Source organism: Eulemur rufifrons, chromosome 9, assembly GCF_041146395.1.
Source record: "Eulemur rufifrons isolate Redbay chromosome 9, OSU_ERuf_1, whole genome shotgun sequence".
Classification (NCBI taxonomy): Eukaryota; Metazoa; Chordata; class Mammalia; order Primates; family Lemuridae; genus Eulemur; species Eulemur rufifrons.
This window is the reverse complement of record NC_090991.1, coordinates 26013546-26035969: the sequence shown is the minus strand read 5'-3', so window position 1 is coordinate 26035969 and position 22424 is coordinate 26013546. Positions and strand designations below refer to the sequence as shown.

At 34.7% G+C, this 22424-nt stretch overlaps 1 protein-coding gene across 5 annotated transcripts in view; it reads left to right on the top strand.

The window, feature by feature from the left end:
• VMP1 (vacuole membrane protein 1) overlaps positions 1-22424 on the top strand; it is a 110693-nt gene that overhangs the window by 17166 nt on the left and 71103 nt on the right. For 3 of the 5 annotated variants that reach the window (XM_069481098.1, XM_069481096.1, XM_069481097.1), the window contains exons 1-2: positions 9528-9609; positions 11494-11604. In XM_069481098.1, coding sequence (XP_069337199.1) covers positions 9598-9609; positions 11494-11604 — 123 coding nt within the window. In that variant the 5' untranslated portion in view covers positions 9528-9597. Of the gene's footprint in view, positions 1-6286; positions 6389-9473; positions 9610-10756; positions 10848-11493; positions 11605-22424 lie in introns of those variants that run through there. The other 2 variants (XM_069481093.1, XM_069481094.1) reach the window with 1 other exon arrangement.

The following is a 22424-nucleotide window of genomic DNA, read 5'->3' as shown; positions in this document are numbered from 1 at the left end:
ACTTACTGATGGCCACCTTCTCCCTGTGTTCTAGCAGAGACTTGCCTCTGTGCACAGGCAGAAGAGAAAGGTGTCTAGTATCTATTCTTATAAGGACATGAGTCCTTAAAAGAGTACCACCCTTATGACCTCATTTAACCTAAATTACCTTCTTAAAAGGCGCTGTTTTCAAGTACAGTTACATTGGAGGTTAGGGTTTCACCATATGAATTTGGGGGGGACACAATTCAATCCATTATAAGTGTATTCTCTGTTTATAGGCTAATCTACATGAGAAGCCATATTATAATTAAAACATTATTTGGGAGCATGGAATCAAACAAATGTGGATAGCAAGATAATCAAAGGCCTCGATAATCATGATGCTGTGTGCCCTAATGGACATGAGATTTATAGATCAGATAACTTCTGCTGTATTGTGCTAGAGATATATTAATATTAGCCATTTTTGTCTTATTGAACCTCTCTTATAAAACCAGTCACCTGATTTTTTTTTTTATTCAGGCAGTAAAGTTAATAATTTTATGGTTTTAGGCACAGCCTAATAATGTCTCCCACTTTAACATAATTTCCAACTTAATTAGATTTGAGTCTTCCACTCTTAAATCACATTTATGAACTAGCTCTTATATTACTTTACTTTTGTAGATTGAGCTTGTCCCTTTCAAAATTCTCAGAAAAATAATCCTCAATTTGGTTTTGGGAGTGGAGGTATTTTCCCAGTAGGTCAACGTACTCCTAAGATTACCCTGTATCTGGGTCCCGCCTCCAACTTTGTCACTAACTTGTTCTGTGACATTATACAAGTCACTCTACCTCTGAGATGTTTCTTTATCTGTAATTTTTAGGAGTAGGATAGGCTTTAGTACTCTCTGAGTTCCCTTCTCTGATTCTAATTATTTTTATAGAATATTCATAAAGCACTGTGATAAAGTACTGTCACAGGGACATCATTGTACTTTTGAAAGAAAGAGAATTTTCGGTATGTAGAGGCTACTTAAGGCTGAGTGAATAGATGACATCATTAGGGAGAGAGTATAAAGAGAACTCTAAAAGGAATTTAGGACCAGGCTTTGAAGAACTCCAAAAAGTAGAGCAGGAGGAGCTATTAGTGGAGTAGCCAGAGAAATAGGAAGAAAAACATGAGAGAGTATTTGAAGAAAGAGGGAGTGGATACTTGTGCTAAGTGGAGCTAAGAGATTCAGTACGAATCCTAATCCTTCAGTAAGTGTCTTTGGCTTTGGCAACGTAGAGGTCATTGAAAATCTTGACAAAAGCCATTTCTTTTGATTTGTCAGGATAGAAGTCACATTGCAATGGATTGAGCAGAGATTTGGTGATGAGGAAATGGAGACTGTGTATATAGGCAACTTTTTTGAGAATTATGTCTATGAAGGAGGACTGAGAAATGGGAAATACTGGGTAATGCTTGTCTGCTGGTGAGAATAAAGGGGGAAAGATTGATTACAGAGAGAGAGAAAGAGAGAGAGAGAGAGAAAGAAACTAAAGGAACAAAGTCCCTGAGAAGGTGAGAGAGAGGGTGTTACACAGAATGTATATAATGGCATAATGGCCTTTGGTAGGTAGAGGACAGTGCCCTACTTGTAAAGAGAGAATGCTAACATGGGTGAAGCTGTAACTATTTTAGTAGGTTTAGTAGTAGACAGGTAGGGGAATTCTCCCTCTGCTTTTGTGGGGTTTTTTTGGTTTTTTTTTTAAAGAGAATAAGAAAGGAGAAAAGTAGGACAGGAAATTTGAAGAGAGAGAGTAAGGCATGAAATAGTTGTAAGAGTAAGAAAAAGTTTATCAGTAGGAATCATCAATTTGAGGTTTGAGATTTGGCATCTCAGTAACTGGCACATGATGGACACTTGATAAACATTTGTTAAATGAATAAGTGAATTTAAAGTGTCCAAGCAGTTGTGTGGTTTTTCTCTAGTTGTTTGGCTGCTCAGGCAGATTATAAGAATGTAGGCTATTCCAGGGGCATTACAGTTTTGCAGTATGTGTGATTGGGGAAGAGGAAGCAAAGGAATTGAGCATGTTTTATTACAAGCAAATAGCTTAGTTCCCTGGGTTATTTCTTACAAAATAAAATTCCAGACTATTATTTTTTGTCTTCTAGAGAGACTTTTTGAGACTGTTCTTCTTAAGCACATTGTGTAAGAACACATTATTTGCTCAAATGAAAATTCATGTTGCAATATTTTAAAAACAAAACCTTTAAATAATTGTGTAATACCATTGTTATAAGCACGAACTCAAATGGACCCAAGTTGTTTTGGATAAAACTTGTTTATCTCTTGAAGGAAGGAATAGATGAATTCAATTATCAGTGTTTTGCACGTGGAAAGGTTTTAGAATGTTTACTTCATAATGCAAGCCCTTTTGTGCCTTGTTTATCTTTTCACCACAAATTAATTAAATTTTACTTATTATGATGTAGGTGAGTGGCTGAACTATGTTTGAAATGGATCAAACTATTTGAACCCACATGGTTTTAAGTATTTGCAGAACTTAAGTATGGCCTCAAGTTAAATACTAGCAGGTAGAAAATCTTTAACTCTTTTATATGGTTCCATTTCAAACATCTTAATTTGATTTTTTTATTAATAAAATCCAGATTTGTGGAATAGATTTCCATCTTGTAAACCTCTTGTGATGCTTTGGCCTTACATATTTTCACAAAATAACTTCGTCTTTGTTTTTTTGTAACTGCTTGGGCTGCGTAATCTTTTGACTACATCTTTGCAGAAGTATAGCTTAAGTTTGCAGAATCAAACTTTAAGCTTCTGTGAACTCTTCTGAATGTATTGTCCTCTGAACTCCCACAGTACTTTTTTCCTCATCATCTTCAATATATTAATAGCTAGTATATATTGAGTTCACATAAAAGATGAAGTAATGTATTAATATTTTACATACATTACCTTGTTTGATCCTCATAATAACCCTTTGATGTGTTTCCTGTTTTACCTATTTTATAAATTAAACTGATATTTAGAGAGTTTTACAAACTTGTCCAGATTCATAGAGTAGTTCCTTGTGAAGATTGGGTTTAAACCCAATTCTGTTAGACTCTAAAAGCTGTTTTCTTCCCACTAAATTAAAACATTCTTTCCATCTACGTTTATTAAAATACCTATTTCATTCTGTTCTATTCTAATTGATTTCTTGAGTTTATTTGGCTTCTTTACCATACTGTTACCCTCCTGAGGACAAGGGCCTCATTCATATTTATACTCTCCGTCCCTATTACTTTTAAGAGACCCCAATACTTATTCTATATGAGTGTTGAATGAATAACACTAGCATCACTGATATGGTATCAGTGAGGCGTGTGCTATGAAGTTGTTTTTCTAGTTTAGGCGGTTTGTAGGTTTATGCTTTATATACTTCTTGACCATTTGATGTACTAGCATTGATAGTTACACACGCCTACATACACACAAATATACATGTGCACACAGACTATTTCATCAACCTATCCTTTGAAAGTGGCAATTATTGTCCTCATTTTGTAGATCCAGAAAATCAAGGCCTAGAGAAAATGAGAGGAAAACTTGCTCAAGATCACATAACTAGTTAGTGGCAAATCTGGTATTCAAATCCAGATACTCGGACTTTAAATCTTATATAATCATCTACTTGAGGCTATCTGTGCTAATGGAAACCTATACTTTATTTCACCATATGTTTATTTGCTCATTGAGAAATGAAGGCAGCAAAACAAAGGTGTTTACAAATGGATTGTATCTAAAAAAAGAGAATCTGTTGCAGCGATGAATGTATGCTTTTTGTTCAGTCATTTTGTTCAGTCTTTCACTTGTTTTCCTTTATGAGGCATAAATTTTGGAAATAGTTGTTATAGTTAGGAGTTTAGTCAGGAATAAAATAGCATCAACTGAGAAACTACAGGAAGGTTGAACCCATGACCATATCATATTCTAGTAAGCTAAATTAAATTTAACATGATTTCTGGTACATGCAGGATGCTGTGCCACTCAGTATTTGTTGAATGAATAAGTGAACAAATTTATACAAGCATGTTAAAAAGTGATTTCTTGAGTTTTCTTTCTTAATAATATCCCCTAACTCATAAATCTGACTTTGAATTCTGAACTGCCACTAAATCAGCTCATAAAATAGAAAAATTTGAGCAACTTGGTCATAAGAGTACTCTTAAGCTTGGGGGCTACTATTAAATATAGAGAAAATGAAAGAGATTTGTAAAATAGTATACCATTCTTTTCATATGAACATATTTGGAGGTTTTGATAGTTTCTGCTGATGACTTTTTTCTTAGGCAGCTTTATTCAAACATAACTCACCATATAATTCACTCATTTAAACTGTACAGTCTGATGGTTGTTAGTATAGTCACACTTACGCAACCATCACCACAATTTTAAAATATTTTCATCACCCCAAAAAGAAACTCACAACTCATTTGCAGCCATACCCCAATTCTCTCCAATTAATCTGCTAATTTACTTTCTGTCATTATGGATATGCCTATGCTGGACATTTCATATAAATGGGAATCATAATATGGTCTGTTGTGAATAACTTCTTTCACTTAGTGTAATATTTTCAAAGTTTATCGAAGCTGTAGCATGTGTCAGTACTTTATTTCTTTTTATGGCTGAGTAATATTTCATTGTACCATATTTTCTATATTCAGTGTCATTTGGGTTGTATCAATCTTTCGACTGTTAACAGCAATGCTATTAAATACTATGAACATGCATGAATTGCTGAGTTGTATGGTAACTATGTTTTACGTTTTGAGGAACTGACAAATTGTTTTCCAAAGCATCAGAAAGAATCATTTTGCATTTCCACCAGCACTGTGTAAGTGTTCAGATTTCTGTACTCCCTTGCCAACACTTGTTATTACCTATCTTTTTTATTATAGCCATCCTAATAGGTATGAGATTGTATCTCATGTGGTTTAATTTGCATTTCCTTAATGGCTAAAGATGTTGAACATCTTTTCATGTGCTTATTAGCCATTTATATATCTTTGGAGAAATATCTATGCAGATCCTCTGTCCATTTTTAAGTTGGATTATTTACTGTTTATTATTGAGTTGTAAGAGTTTTTTATATATTCTAGATACAAGCTTCTTATGAAATACATAATTTGCAAATATTTTCTCTCATTCTGTGGGTTGTTTTTTCACTTTCTTCATGATGTTCTTTGAAGCACAAGGCTTTAATTTTGTTTGAAATGATGTGTTTTTTGAATAGAAAGATTTGCTTTATTAACACCTGAAGAGGCTGGAGCACAGTGGCTCACTGCCTATAATCCTAGCACTCTGGGAGGCTGAGGTGGGAGGATCACATGAGGTCAGGAGTTCAAGACCAGCCTGAGCAAGAGTGAGACCCCATCTCTACTAAAAATTAGCCAAGCAAGGTGGCACACGCCTGTAGTCCCAGCTCCTTGGGAGACTGAGGCAGGAGGATCGCTTGAGCTCACTCAGGAGTTTGAGGTTGCAGTGAGCCACGATGATGCCACTGTACTCTACCCAGGGCAACAGAGTGAGACGAAACGCCTGAAGAATGATACAGTCACAGACAATCTGGTGTTTTGTGTAGAATAATTATGTCAGCACAGTTCATATGTTGTATTACAATGCTGATTTAAAGTAAAACCATTTATACCTGTAATATGAAGCATGATATAAATAAAGTACGTTTAATATATCTTAAACATTTAAAATTTTTATCTTCTATGTTCATATTTTATTCAGTAGAATTGTTTCCTAAATAAAACTGATTCGTGGTCTTAGATCTGTGTGTCAACATTTGCAGCATCTTTGGTAATCCATTTTTTCCTAATAATGTTAAAAGGAATATGAAAGATAAAATGGTAGAAAGGTAAAAATGGTAAGGTAAATTTTGAGTACACAATGTGAATGATATTAAATTATGAATTAGAAGGACCTTAGGCCTTATAGTTTGTCAATATTTGAAGGTGCTAGTACTTGATATCCTTCTTCTGTGGACAAAATGCCTCTATATTTTAATCTGGAAAAATCACTGGAATAATTATTTGGAAAAGGTTTACAACTACATGGCTTTTATATTTTTAGAATTTGTATTAGAATTTCTACATAACTTGTCCAAATCTTGGTTAGAAAAGAAAAAATAAAATGTAAATACATTTTAAATAGCATGTGGCATATTATTGCCATATTATTCCTGTGTTAAGTTTTATTCAGTCACAGCTGCAAAGCAGAAGTATATAATGTATTGCTGGATTTTATTTTGTTTGTATTAGCTCCTCAAGAGTTACTGATCTATGAAATGGCAGAGAATGGAAAAAACTGCGACCAGAGACGTGTAGCAATGAACAAGGAACAACATAATGGAAGTTTCACAGGTAAAGTGTGTTGGTTTGGAGGGAGGAGATTTATGAGCTTAAGTGATATATTAATACTTTTCATTGGACTAAAATAGACATATATTCTAATACTTTTTATCTGTTATTAATATTGTCATTGGAAATCATATTATGAGTCAGGTGATTTTTCACAGTGATTGCATGAACAGCCTGGCTACAGTCACATAAGCAGTGTTCTAAGTACAAGATTAGTACTTAGTACTTATCTTACGGTGTGCTAAGTGTTTATTTGGCTTTGCTCGGTGGTCAAATTTATCATCCTATTTTGTAACTATAAAAGTAGGTTATAAATTTACTTATGCTGTTCTTAAATATGTAATTATCAAAAAAGTTAGAATGTGATTATTATTGATTTATTTTTAAATTTTATTTTGAGATGAATAAACTTATATGTTAACCAAATTGGAATTCATGATAAATTTTAGTATATTTGAGTCTTATTTATACATTTACACTGAAAATGATGACTTTTATTGATATGGATGATTTAAGTAGGAACTTTCTTTTGTGCAATTAAAGAGAAGTTTTTCTTTTTTGGTAATTGTGCTGGTTTTCTTTTTATTATAACTTCTGAATTGTTTGGCATCTAGAACACATCGCAAATAATACTCTAGTGTGGTAATGTTATCACAGAAATTCTCTTTTATTGTGCAAGCAATTTGAAACAGTAGTTTCCATTTGGTTGTTTTAATCACTATATTTCCTTGCAGAGGACATTTTCCAGCACTGATCTGACTTTTGTGTTACTTTGATTGTCAATAAACCTTGCAGTTGCACTAAGAGTTTCAGTATTCAGGCATGGACATCATACATCACAGTGTGTTCCCATTAGGAGCTTTTGTGCGCTATTTTTCCTTTCTTTTCAGCAAGCACGTATATTTACAGACTCTATTCCAGTGTTCACTCCATTAGAATTTAACACATTGACTGCCACACTAGGGAAAAAAAAAATTTTCCCCGAAGACACAACGTTTTATTAAAGCAATCCTTTCTAATTTGTTATTTTTTATTCTCTGTGCATGAGTTATATGCAATGCAATCCATGTTTTTAGAATTAAATTGTCAATATTAATTGTAACAATAAGAACATCAACAAGTAAGATGTTTACAAACCAACTGCAGGGTTTTGCTTCACGTGGCCCCAGGCTGAAAACTAGCCTGAATTAAATGCAACTCACATGGCAGTCAATGTGTTAAAATTAATGTTACATGTCATATTTACTCTTTTGTGCCATGTGTTTTTTACTTAATATTTCTTAGAGATTGTGTTATAACTGTACCTGAAAAACTTATTCTGTAGTGTTCCGTTACATTGTGTGAGTGTACCATACTTTAATCACTCCTCTGTCAGTAATATTTAAGTTATTGACAGTCTTTTGCTAGTACAAATAATGCTGCTGTGAATTAACTTGTACAAGTCATTTTACCTTATACCTAATCATTCCTAGAAATGAAATTATTGGCTTACAGTATAAGTGTGTGTAATTTCGATAGATGATGACAATAATAGCTAATCTTAATTGGGTACTTACTAAGTATCAAACTCTTCTGAGAACTTTATACATATATATATTTATGATACATCTGTGATATTATGATGCATCTATTAGCTACAAAATAATTGTTACAGAGAACTTTATATGTATTAACTCACTTAATCCTTACAATGACCCTGAAAGTAAGTATTAATACTATTGTTATCCCCGTTCTACGGAAGAGAAAACTGAGGCACAGAAACATTAACTAACTTGCCCAAGATCGCATGACTGGTAGATGGCAGAGCCAGGATTTGGAACCAACTAGTTTGCCTCCACATTTTGAGATCTACACCACTTTGCTTTATAATATGATGTTAGGTTGATATGATGCCTTTCATAGAAGGTGAACCAACTTAGGCTTCCTCCAGTAATGTATAAGAGTAAAAGCTTGTGCTCTGATAGTAAAATAATTGCAAAATATAATGTTAAGATTGGGGCAGAAGCACCTGGTCTAGACATTTCATTTTCCCAAAATCTTTACAGTTCTTACCAAATTCAACTGCTCAAATTTTCCGTACCATTTCTTTAGAACACTCTCTACAAAAGGTTCTCATATCTGTCAGGTCAGGGAGTTGGCAAAGGGTAAGCACTTTTTTAGCCTCAGTTCTCTAGTTCACTGATTAAGGAGTGGCAACTATTATGTAATACAGTAGGTCCCCCTTATCTGTGGTATCTGTTCCATGACCCCCAACGGATGCTTAAAGCTGCAGGTAGTACCGAAAACTGTATACACTGTTTTTCCCTATACAGTGATGGGGTAATGTATATAGCATGGATATGCTAGACAAAGGCATGATTCACAATTTGGGCTGGATAGAGTAGAACAGCATGAGATTTTATCACACTACTCAGAACAGTATGCAATTTAAAACTTACGAATTTTCAGTTTGCAAATTGACCGTGGATAACTTAAACCACAGATGAAGGGGTGAACTACTGTAATTCATCTTCTTTCTAAGCTACTAGGTGTTGCTAAGTCTGGACTAGTTGTGATTTCTCAAGACTCTGGGACTCACAGCAGCATTGAGAAACAAAAGAAGAAAAAAAAAAAGACTCTAGGACTTGCTGTTAATGCTTATTTGCAACATGGGTAAAACTCTTTTCATCCAATATGTATTAAGCACTTGTACATTGTACCGTCCCTCTCCAAGACTGCTTAAAAGAATACCCTGCAAGATTGCCACTGATTGAAAGCGAGGAGATAGGTAGATACATAGACAAATGAAATTCTGTTGAGGCTTAAGTTATGGGGACCTACCACAGTCCTTGGCTTTCTGTTAAAGTTTTCAAACACAGTAATTAGAATTGTGTTCCAGAGCTTACCTCCTCTAGGGAAGGGGTAATCTCAGGTTAGTACTCAAACTATTTAAATTTGCCTGACTCAGATGTGAATAACAATGTTTATACTTTTGATTTATATGCAGTATTTCAGATGTGGGATGGGAAAGTAGATGAATTTTTAAAGTGATTGGAAAGAGCATAAATGTTAGAAATTGTGGTTTAACTTCTGCACTATTGTTTTTCAGACCCCTCTTCCATGAATGAAAAGAAGAGGAGGGATCGGGAAGAAAGGCAGAATATTGTCCTGTGGAGACAGCCACTCATTACCTTGCAGTATTTTTCTCTGGAAATCCTTGTAATCTTGAAGGAATGGACCTCAAAGTAAAGAGTCTTCCATTACTTTTTATATAAACCTAACTTACTAATTTTAGAAATCCTCAATCCTCAACGTTCCTCTACTCCATATCCTCTGTTCCATCAAAATGGATTAATTAAATCTAGAATATTATCATAGGAACATATTTATTCTCCTTTCTGTAGTTTGAAGAAAAATAGATTAGGGAAACATTGCTGTTTGCTCATTGGATTGTTATGGTTGACCACTGTCTCATGTTGAATCTTTTTTTTTTTTTTCATGTTGAATCTTTCATGTAAGGGAGAACACTGAAAATATCATGGTTTTTTTCCTACTGGTTTTACCTTCAGGAGAAATCAGGCCTGTGTATGTCAGATACACTGATGGTTTAGCAGGACAAGGTTCACAATATGTGGCAGTTTTGCTGATAGTTTGAGCCAATGAGAAAAGATTATGTCATGGAAATGTTTTCTATCTTTAAATTTAGTACTTGTAAACATTGTTTCAAATATCATCAAGAGCAAGTTGAACTTTTGCATGCTTTATCATTTTCTGGCACACACTTCCACGTTATTACCTATACTCTTATCTTACATTTTTATCTAACTAAGAGTTTATAAAGCATTTTGTAGCATTTTTCAGCTCATTTTGATCCTTATGGCAACTTCTTAAAGAAAGTAAAACAAGTATATGATTATAAAGTTTTAAAAACAAGAAACAGAATAAACTTGGTTAAGTGTCTTGCTCAAAGTGCAACATGAAGGGTCTCTGACCCAGATCCTCTGACTTGAAGGCCAGTGCTCTATTATACTATAATACCTCTTCTTTTTAAAATTTTTTTTTTAAGCCAGTCAAATTTAGCAGTGGGGGATTGTATTATATTGCCTTTTCAATTTAGAAGGTAGAGTGTAAACAAGATAAGGCTTTGGATAAGAAAAAGGCTACAATGTCTATGGTAAGAAATTGGGTTCTATGTCCATGTATCTTCCCTTGACCCCCTTCTGCACCCACAAGAGGCAAAAGTGTTTAAGGACAAAAGAGCTTAGCCCAGAAAGATTGATTCTATAGCTGAGCTAGATTACCTAACTGCTTCAACAAGCAATTGTTTTGAGAATAATGAATCCTAAAAATGAGACTGTGAGATATTTCTTTTTTTTTCAATTTGTTTTTAAGATTATGGCATCGTCAAAGCATTGTGGTGTCTTTTTTACTGCTGCTTGCTATGCTTATAGCTACGTATTATGTTGAAGGAGCACATCAACAGGTAAGAGATTCAGCAATTCTGTTTCTAGTCTTGTATATTCTCTAATCCCAGTTTCAAAATGGGACTAATAAGGGTTTTATAGAATTTCTACCCTCAACATTATTTCATAACTGATACCTCAATGTCTTACTTTTAAGGGCATATACTAAAAATATTTTTGTGGTGTTAACTTGTGGCTGCTCAGCATTTGTGTTTGATATATTGATATATGATTCCTTTTTACCTTCAAAGATTTAAATTTAAGTTTCTTGAAGATGATCAGTCAAAGCAGCATGAATCCTTTAATTACTGCCAACATTTTCATATTTTTTATAACATACTTTCATGATCCATCTGAACAGATAGAGCTCTTATCCTAATTTGAGGGTTAGTTTTTATTTTTTTATTTTTTATTTTTATTTTTATTTGTCCTGTAAATAGTAGGACTTCAAAGGTTTAGAAACAAAAGCTGTATTCCAGTTAGATGAATTTTTTGCTGTCTCTGCTATTGCATATTAAAGAAATCAAGCCTCTTTAAGGAGTTTTTAATCTTTCTTCCTATTTGAAACTTATTTTAGTTGGTTTGTTTAATTTTAATGATAGTTTATAAATACCACATTTCTTATAAAGAATTCACATTTTTCATCCCATCCCTTTTGTTTTTCAGTATGTGCAACGTATAGAGAAACAGTTTCTTTTGTATGCCTACTGGATAGGCTTAGGAATTTTGTCTTCTGTTGGGCTTGGAACGGGGCTGCACACCTTTCTGCTTTATCTGGTAAGAATAATTTTCTTTTAATAAAAAGTTAATTATAATTGATTGTATACTAAATGGTCATCTCAGCTGGGTGCAGTAGCTCACGTGTGTAATCCCAGCACTTTGGGAGGCTGAAGCAGGAGAATCCCTTGAGGCCAGGAGTTCAAAACCATCCTGAGCAACACAGTAAGACCCCCATGTCTACAAAAAATTTAAAAAATTAGCTGGGCCTGGTTGCGCACATCTAGTCCTAGCTCTTCAGGAGGTTGAGGTGGAGAAGATGGCTTGAGCCCAGGAGTTTAAACTGTTATTGTGCCACTGCACTCCAGCTTGGGTGACAGAAGAAAACTGTTTCTTTAAAAAAAAAGTCATCTAAAAGACTTATTATAATTCCTAAAATATTAGATACCTGTATATTTGACTTTCAGATGGAAAATTTGCCTTGATGTTTAAGTTTATCAATAAACAATTTTATTTATACTTTTAGATTATAATTGAAAGGTTCTAACTTGAAATTCAGATGTCTGGAAGTCATCATTTCTTTAAACATCACTAGTAAAAGTTAGTATTTGTTTGATCAATGTTAAAGTTAATGAAAATCAGCAGGGAAAAATGACAGTTTAAGGCTACCATCAAATTTAATAACTTGATTTGAGTACAGTGTAAATCTAGCAGTTTGCAGAGACTAGATATCTAGCCAAAAAGGAAAAGTTAAATACTGTTTATGCAAGATTAGTGGATGCTAGCCAGAAAGGAAGAGATGAAGGGAAAATGAATGGCTTCCTTTTTCCCATGGCTTAAGGTGAGGTAGTTGGACTGCTAGGTTAATTGTTGGTTAATTCTGTTAATTTTAATGGTCAAAAAATGGGCCTCGGGAGGCTTGTTAATTCCCCCAAAAAACTATGGTTGTTGTGTGTCCTTGCAAATAAGAATTTTTTTTTTTCTTGGCCAGTAAAGATCTATAGTATTCATCAGATTTTCCAAACTCCATAAAAGGTTAAAAACCATTCTAGAACTCTTTTTCCTAAGCATGTCGATATTTGGCTGCCACTAGGTGGCATTGCTAATACAACCAATATACTATATTTTATTTGCAGGTTCTGTTCTACATAAATATATGTATGTAGAGCAACATCACCCAAAAACCAAGCCATCAAATGGCTCTACTTAGCTTGGAGACATATTCTGTTATTTATCTGTGTTTATGCTTACCTAATACCACTTAATGCATGTAGGTGAAAATGAATTTTTTTTCTTAATGATATCCTACATTTTCTAATTAGTTTAGCAGTTATCATTCAGCCTTTCTTTTCATTGTGACATACATATTTACATGCAGGACACAGTCAGATATAATGCCAAACTTACTTTAATTCTGCCCTTTTCTTCAATATTCAAGAATATATATACAAGCGATTGAAAACTGAGCTGTGTGTTATTTGGTAAATTGGTTAACTTTTAAACCTCAGTTTATTCAACTCTAAATGAGATGATAATAATAGTACCTATCTCATGAAGCTCTTTAGAGGATTAAAGTGAAATAACTCTTATAATTTTCTGCTTGGTGCCTATCAAATATAAGGTGCTCAGTAAGTGATTGCGCTGTTATAATTAGCATTGTCACTGTTCTTAATCTGATTTATTTTTTAAAAGCAATCATTTTCAAATTATATATTTTGACAATTCTTAACAAGTTAAAAGAAACATTACCGACAATTGAGTTTTAGGGGGTTTTTTGTTTGTTTGTTTGTTTGTTTGAGACAGAGTCTTACTCTGTCGCCAGGGCTAGAGTACGGTGGCACAGTCATAACTCATCACAGCCTTGAACTCCTTGGCTTAAGTGAAACAATCCTCTTGCTTCAGCCTCCTGAGTGGTTAGGACTACAGGCACATGCCACAGTGCCCAGCTAATTTTTTTTTTTTTTTTTTTTTTTAGAGACACCGTCTCACTATGTTGCCCAGGCTGGTCTTGAACCCCTGGCCTCAAGCAGTCCTCCTGCCTCAGCCTGCCAAATTGCTAAGATTACAGGCATGAGCCACTGTGCCTGGCTTCTTTTGATATCTATCTTGAGCAAATTTTGCCTGGCAAATAGTGTAAGTTACTGATTTCGCTCATTGATTTTACTCATGTGTTTATACATAGATCAGGTGTAAAAATGCTTCTGTGCCTGGCAGATTTTTTTCAAGATAGCATCTTTTAAGAACTCATCTGTTGGATATTAATTCCCAGAAATTCATTGACAGATTTATTTTAGTCTTAGCAGGCATGCAGCAGGTTTCCTTTTAAAATATTTGGTACAAGGGATCCAGGAATGCTTATTTACTCTCTAATGTAGTGGTAATTATACCCAGAGTAAAAACAATAAGTTAATGTTTGCACAAAGGAAACATAGCTGCCGTTGACTTCTTTGGTGCATCTTGATGCAGCCTGTTTGTTTGAGTCAAAATTTCTACCTCCTGTGAGCTAGGCTGACGCCACGGCACTCACTCTAGCCTGGGCAACAGAGTGAGACTCTGTCTCAAAAAAAAAAAAAAAAAAAATTTCTACCTCAATAATGGTCTAACCCACAGCTAGAGAGCACACTTTTTCTATAAAGTGCCAGATAGTACCTATTTCAGCATAGTGGGCCAGCCATACAGTGTCTGTGCAATTACTCAGATCTGTCATTGTAATGAAAAAGCAGCCATAGATAGTATGTAATGAATGAATGTAGCTGTTTTCCAATAAAACTTTATATTCACAAAAACAGGCAGCAGACTGCACTTTGTAGTTAACCCCTGCTCTAACTCACTGACAATAGTATACCAGAGGAAGCATCTTGAGCCTGGGAGCCTTAATGAGCTTAGCCATCTCCTAAGGATTTTTACACAATGCTTTATGCATTTGATTCATCCATTAGCCAAATAATTACTATCATTTCTTTCTTCCTGGTCAAGAAATATTAAGTTTACCATGATTATTTGGGAAAAATATAGTTTTACATGTGCTTGAGTTGTATAGAAAACCATAAGGGAAAAAGAAATGATTTTTCATAAAGAGAAAAGCAGAAGAATTTCTTCTAAATGAGCTGCCTGATGACAGCAAGATTTGGTTCCAATTTCATGTAACCATTGTTATGTTCAGTTATTCTTTACCAGTTTTTACAACATTGTACCATTTTAAGAAATAAATAACTTATGGATTAAGTTGAGATGTTATATGTAGGATGAACAAGTCTAGAGATCTAAAGTATAACATGAGAACCATAGTAGTCAAATTATATTGGATTAGGGATTTTTGTTCAATAAGTAGATTTGAGCTGTTCTTCTCAAAAAAAGTAACATATAAGTTGATAGATATGTTAATTTGCTTCACTATAGGAACCATTTTGCTGTCTGTATTTGTCCTGTAACATCATGTTACAAACCTCAAATGTGGGCTGGGCGCGGTGGCTCATGCCTGTAATCCTAGCACTCTGTGAGGCCGAGGCGGGTGGATCGTTTGAGCTCAGGAGTTCGAGACCAGCCTGAGCAAGAGCGAGACCCCGTCTCTACTAAAAACAGAAAGAAATTATATGGACAGCTAAAAATATACAGAAAAAATTAGCTGGGCATGGTGGCACATGCCTGTAGTCCCAGCTACTTGGGAGGCTGAGGCAGAAGGATTGCTTGAGCCCAGGAGTTTGAGGTTGCTGTGAGCTAGGCTGACACCATGGCACTCTAGCCAGGGTGACAGAGCAGGACTCTGCCTCAAAAAAAAAAAAAAAAAAAAAAAAAAAAACCTTCAAATGTGCACAGTAAAATTTATTTTTAAAAAACATTTAGGCCGGGCGCGGTGGCTCACGCCTGTAATCCTAGCACTCTGGGAGGCCGAGGCGGGTGGATTGCTCAAGGTCAGGAGTTCGAGACCAGCCTGAGCGAGACCCCGTCTCTACTAAAAATAGAAACACATTATATGGACACCTAAAAATCTATATAGAAAAAATTAGCCGGGCATAGTGGCGCATGCCTGTAGTCCCAGCTACTCGGGAGGCTGAGGCAGTAGGATCGCTTGAGCCCAGGAGTTTGAGGTTGCTGTGAGCTAAGCTGACGCCACGGCACTCACTCTAGCCTGGGCAACAAAGTGAGACTCTGTCTCAACAAAAAAAAAAAAAAAAAAAAAACATTTAGATGTTATAAACATTTGGGAGAACTGATGGGGTTATTTCAGTAGCCACCTTGTAGTTATTTCTCATTAACAGAAATGATTCATAATTCTATAAGCATTCAAGTTTATAAAAATAGGAACTTTGGTACTTCATAAAGAAAAAATGTATCCTAGATGTACTCCTTATGTGTATGTACATGATGATTCATCAAGTTCTAAGAAGATGATTAAAGAGCCATTTGTAAACTGAATGTGCCATTAATGATTTATAAAGTCTGTTCTATTAACAATAACAAAGAGAATGAGTTCACCAGCTACAATGTAGTGCTATAGAATGTGATATATGTACAGCTTTTGACACTAGGTGGAGTAGTTTACTGGACAAAGGAAGCCTTCTATTCCTTTCAAGTAAACCCAGCTTCTACACAAAGAACTGTAAAGAGAAGAAAACTATCAGAACTTTATAGTTTCAAAAGATACCCAAATATTTAGCTATAAATAGAAGGCTGAATATATTTTACAATTTTTCTCTTGGCCTTGTATTTTAACCATGGGACTTCCTCACATTGAGGATTAAAATAGGAGGGATTTTTACACATTTTAAGCATTAGAGTTGTCTTTTCTAGAAGCAGTTTGGAAGTAGAAAAGTTCAGAACTATTATATTGTAGAATAGATCAAGTTCTATTATAAGCTATAACATCAAGGTGTTATCCTTTAAATATTTAGAGCCATTTTTTATATGACCACTTTTAGAGAAAAAATACTTGACTTTTTGTTACATAAAGAAAGAAAGTTGTGAGATATTTGCCTTTGTGTAAGATCCAGAGGCTTGCTTCTGCTTTAAAGTTTGGGTTATTTCATCACTAAAATATGTGGTAAAAATTGTACATTTAAAAAAACCTGACATCTTGATTGCTTTGTCATATAAACACTTCTGTATATGGTACCCCGATTCCTTTTATGAATAAATACTTCCTAGTATTCTGTGCTGTTTTAAAGCTGTTTTTTCCTTAGGTATAGACATTTCTGATGCTTTTTGACTCTTGGCTATTGCTGAAAGTAAATGTTACATGGGAAACTTCATGGATATGGACTGAAACTAGTGATTTAGTTTCAGTAAGTGAAATGCTATAATAATTGTCAATGCCATAAGGTGGAATAATTCTTTTTTTAAAATTGTAAAACAACTTCTTCAGTATCTTTTCTCCTTGACTTCTGATGATTGCTTCATTGCTCACCTGTCTATCCCTCTTTTAAGGCACAAAAGGAAGAAATTGCCAAAAGTTAAGGTTCTGGTATGATTTGATGTTTCTCTCTGAAGGTATAATAACTATAGCTATAAGCATGCAATGACTCAGGGCTCTTTCAGGAAGACCAACAGGCCCTTCTTAGAAAAGGTCTGTTTGCCTTTTGTTTGATGAGGGCATGAAAGCCCTTCTCCCTGTCTTTCCCCAAGGAATGACTCATGTATTAACTCTTATGAGCATCACCACATCAAAAGAAGAAACCAAGGTCTCTGGGACATACGGCTGGGTTTTTGCCAAGCAAAATGAATATGCACAGACTGGATAACTTCCTGCCTTTAACTCACTATTTATTAATGTATGCTTCAGTGAAAGCCAAGAATATTCAGTATAGTTTAAATCTATTCTGTTGGGTATAAATTTTAAACAATTTATACTAACCTTTTTTTAAATAGCTCTCTCCATAAATATGTAGTCCATTTCTCCTGAATGCTTAAGTCAACCTTACAATCAGTAGTTGCTTAGGTTTAGAGGAGACAGGAACGTATAACTTGGAGCATGAACTAATACCACATAGAGTTTATGCTTTTGTTTTGGCTAGTGATTTTGTACTTGCACTTCTACAATATAATCTCATATTCTTGCCCTATAACCTAGGTAGTGCAGATATTATTGTAATTTATTAGGCTTTTTGTTAAGTGGAGATGATGAGATAGAAGTCAGAGTACACCTAGTAAATTACCAACAGATTTAGAAAACTGAAACCAACATTAACTAATGCCCAGTTTATTGCTTTTTGACATATTGTATTGCATTTTATACAGGGGAAGCAGGGATATAACTTGGGACCTTCTTCATAAGAAGAATATGAACACTAAACTTGTCAGTGCCCATTTGGAGTCAATAGGTTTAGACTTTAGCCTTCTAGAAGTATTTGCTGTAGACCAGAAAACATAAATTGTTTTCTTACTCTGATGAGAATAGCAGTGATTAAAAAAAAAATTTGAGGAGAAGAATTCCTGTGTTTTCAAAAGGGTTTCTAACGTCCCCTAAAAGAAAACAAAGGTTTTGCAAGTCATACAGACAACCATTTGTCATCCCCTTTTGTTTATTTATCACCCAGATATTCCTAATGAATCACATTCCAGACTAACCACTGACTGCTTTTGTTCCTTAGTGAAGGAGTGTGGCAAACAAATGTTTTCCCAGTGAATCAGCACAGGATTCTCAACTTTATTACCTTTGCCTTAAACTTTCCAGACAAAACTTATTGGAAATTTTGCCTTTGGGATCTCACTTAACTTCTGTGTATAGATGATGGATTAGGTTATGAATTGACATTACAGATGTTGTACAAACAATTCCAGTCTCTAGGAATGTTTTATCAGTTCTGAAGGAGCCATTTGAAGTGGAAGAATGTATGTCTGTCTCTCTTGTCTGCTCACCTTCCTTACAAATACTCATACGCACACACATATTCTTCACTTTTTTTGTTGTTTTATTTTTTTGAGACAGGGTCTTGCTCTGTTGCCCTGGCTGGAGTGCAGTGGCATCATCATGGCTCGCTGCAACCTCAAACTCCTGGGCTTCAGCGATCCTCTTGCCTCAGCCTCCCAAGTGTCTGGGACTACAGGCACGTGCCACCATGCTCGGCTAAGTTTTCCATTTTTTGTAGAGACAAGGTCTCTGCTGTGTGTTGCTCAGGCTGGCCTTAACCTCCTGGTCTCAAGCACTCCTATCTCAGCCTCCCAAAGTGCTAGGATTACTGCTTTCTTAATGTGATATCATATTCTTTATCTTGGTTGAATAAAGACACAGGTAAATTAGGCTCATAATTAATTAATATGATTGATTGGAGTTTTTAGTTTTTAAAAGATGTCTCTGTAAGAAAAGCCCCTAAAATAAACCCTAACTTTCTGGTTTTGTAGATTGTATACTGTATTTCTTTATGAAACGTAGACATAGTATGACCTTTTTAGTCCTTTGAATGCTATAAAGTATATGAGGAAGGTACAATTATAATAAATCATCAGCTACTCTAGTATAAATTCAAATAATTTAAAGTACAAAATCCAGAAAATAGTTTATTTGTTTAAAATGAAGCAGCAATATGCATACTAGTCTATCATTTTATTAATATAATTTTTTCACAGGTTAAAGTATAAATATATTCACCTCTTCCTTACAAAGACCCTAATTTGTGTTTGTGGCACCAGGATTTATTTCTCTGGGCTTATGCAGTTACTTACTACATTATTATCAGGGTACCACTTAAAAAACTTATCTACCAGATTAGGAAATTTTTGTTTGGTATAACTTTAGGAATGATAATTATATCTGATTAGGACAATTTTTTTAAATTCTGAGTTTCTCTTAATTAGAACTAATGGTATATTACTGTTCCTAAAGCTAGAGTAAAAATTAATTACATACAATTATCTCAGTTAATTTTTTTTTCAGTCACTAAAACTTCCTTTTTTACACTACTCATGAAAGAATATAAATGTGGAAATGTAACTTTTTAAACTTCTAAAAACAGTTTTTAAAAGTTAAAACATCTTTCCACAGCTAATACCTACATCTGTTCTTATTAGAAATCTTACTCTTTGATCTAACTATGGTTTGCTGTCACCCAGATATACTCTGGGCTGGCCAGCTACTATATGTGATTTATCCTAGATGAGGCAAAATTATTCCGTTATCAAACTTTGGAAAATATAATGTAATACAGCTCATGAGATTAGATATATGGCACTTTGAATTGAAGCAAAACCAGATGTCCAATATGTCACAAATAGCTGAACTATCTCGTTGATTTGATTTCATTTAGAATGACTATACTGAGTTACCAAAAATTAAAAGAACCTTTTTTTTTTTTTTTTTTTTTTTTTTGCCATTTTTCCTTAAGAAGTACTCCCTTTATTGATCTTTACCTTTCTACTCAGTACACCCTTTTAAATGTGTTGAGACTCTTTTAAAGTCTCAGACTGCATAGCATACAGTCTATCTTGGCAAATGTTCCATGTGTACTTGAGGAGATTATATATTTGGCTACGGTTGGGTAGAGTTTTCTATGTTGTTCAGATCTTCTGTGCTCTTATAATTATGTCAGTCTACTTGTTTTATCAATTAATGAGAGATGGGCGTTGAAATTTTCAGCTATAATTAGGGATTTGTTTATTTCTCTGTTCTGTCAGTTTTTGCTTTATGTATTTTGACGCTGTTATTGGGTTCATCCACATGTAGAATTGCTTTGACTTCCTGAGAATTAGCCCTTTTACAGATATCAAATGTCCCTGTTCATCTCTGATGATATTATCTGTTCTGCGATCTACTTTGTCTATAGCCATTCCATCTTTTTTATGATTATTTTTTAAATGGTTATCTTTTTTCATCTCTTTACTCTTACTTTCCTGGGTCTTGATATTTAAAGTGGGTTTCGTATAGACAGCATGCACTAATCCAGTCCGATAATCTCTGCCTTTTCATTTATATGTTTGTCCCATTTATAATTAATGTAGTCATTAGTAAGGTTGGGTTTAAGTCTACCCTTAACTATTTGTCCTACCTAGTTTTTTGTTCCTTTTTCCTCTTTTCCTGCCTTCTTTGGACTGAATATTTTTTTAGCATTTCATTTTATATATTGACTCATTTGTTATACTTCTTTTAAAATTTTTAGCATTTGCCCTGAGGTTTGCAATGTGCTCTATTAACTTATCAAAATGAACTGTTAAGTGTTATTTTATCATTTCATATATAATGTAACAACTTTATTATTATAGTTTTTGCTTTAAACAGCTAGTTATCTTTTTTTTTTTTTTTTTTTTTTTTTTTTAATTGAGACACAGTCTTGCTCTGTCACCCTGGCTAAAGTGCAGTGGCTCACTGCATCCTCAAACTCCTGGGCTCAAGCAATCCTCCTGCCTCAGCCCCCCAAGTAGCTGGGACTACAGGCGTACACTGCCATACCTGGCTAATTTTTCTCTTTTTTGTAGGGATGGAGTCTCGCTCTTGCTCAGCCTGGTCTTAAACTCTTGGCTTTGAGTGATCTCCTGCCTTGGCCTCCCAGAGTAATCCCCACGCTAGGATTACAGGGGTGAGCCACCACACACCCAGCCTAGTTATCTTTTATAAAGAGGTTAAAATGAGGGTAAAAAGTCTTATGTATTTCCAGTGCTTGTCACTCCTTTGTGTAGATTCAGGTTTCCATCTGGTATCACTTTCTTCTGTCTGAAAACTTATTTTAGCATTTATTATGGTGCATATCTGCTGGAACAAATTTTTTGGCTTGTGATTATGTGAAAATTTTATTTCGTCTTTATTTTTGAAATATATTTTCCCTGGGTTCTAGATTCACAGGTTTGTTGGTTTTTTTTCTTTCAGCACCTTAGGGAAGTAATTCTATTGTCTCTTGGTTTGTATTATTTCTAATGAAAAGGCTTATCTGTTTTTCCCTCTAGATAGTATGTAATTTTTATCCCCTCTGATTGTTTTTAAGATTTTCCTCCTTATTGAGTTACAGCAGCGAGATTATGATGTTCTTGTGATGATTTTCAGCAGTTTGATTATATGTTTTATTTTCTTTGTGTTGATCCTGATGGGGGGTTGTTCAGTTTCTTAGATCTGTGGGTTGATATTTTTTCATCAAATCTGCAAAATATTTGGCCATTATTTCTTCTAGTATTTTTCTGCACATCCCTTCCCCCTTGAGATTTCAGTTACATTTATATTAGACTAATTGGTATTGTCCTATAGGTCACTGAGATTATTTTTCTTTTCTAGGCTTTTCTTTCTGTGACCTTTAGTTTGGATGCTCTCTGTTGACTTATCTTCAAGTTCTCTAATATTATCTTCTGGAATGTCTAATCTGCAGATAACCCATCCACTGAATTTTCTACTTAGATTTTATATTTTCAGCACTAGAAGCTCCATTTGGATTTTTTTTAATACTTTCCAATTCTTTTTTTTTTTTTTTTTTTGAGACAGAGTCTCACTCTGTTGCCCAGGCTAGAGTGAGTGCCGTGGCGTCAGCCTAGCTCACAGCAACCTCAAACTCCTAGGCTCAAGCGATCCTCCTGTCTCAGCCTCCCGAGTAGCTGGGACTACAGGCATGCACCACCATGCCCGGCTAATTTTTTTTCTATATATATATTTTTTTTTTTAGCTGTCCATATAATTTCTTTCTATTTTTAGTAGAGATGGGGTCTCGCTCTTGCTCAGGCTGGTCTCGAACTCCTGAGCTCAAACGATCCGCCCACCTCGACCTCCCAGAGTTGCTAGGATTACAGGCGTGAGCCACCGCGCCCGGCCTCCAATTCTTTTTTTATTGTATTTATATTTTCCTTTAAGTCAGAGACCAGCAAACTCTTTATATAAAGGGCCAGATAGTAAATATTTTAGGCTTTGTAGGCCATAGGGTCTCTGTTACAGCTAGTTAGTTTCGCTGTTGTAGCACAGAAACAACTAGAGT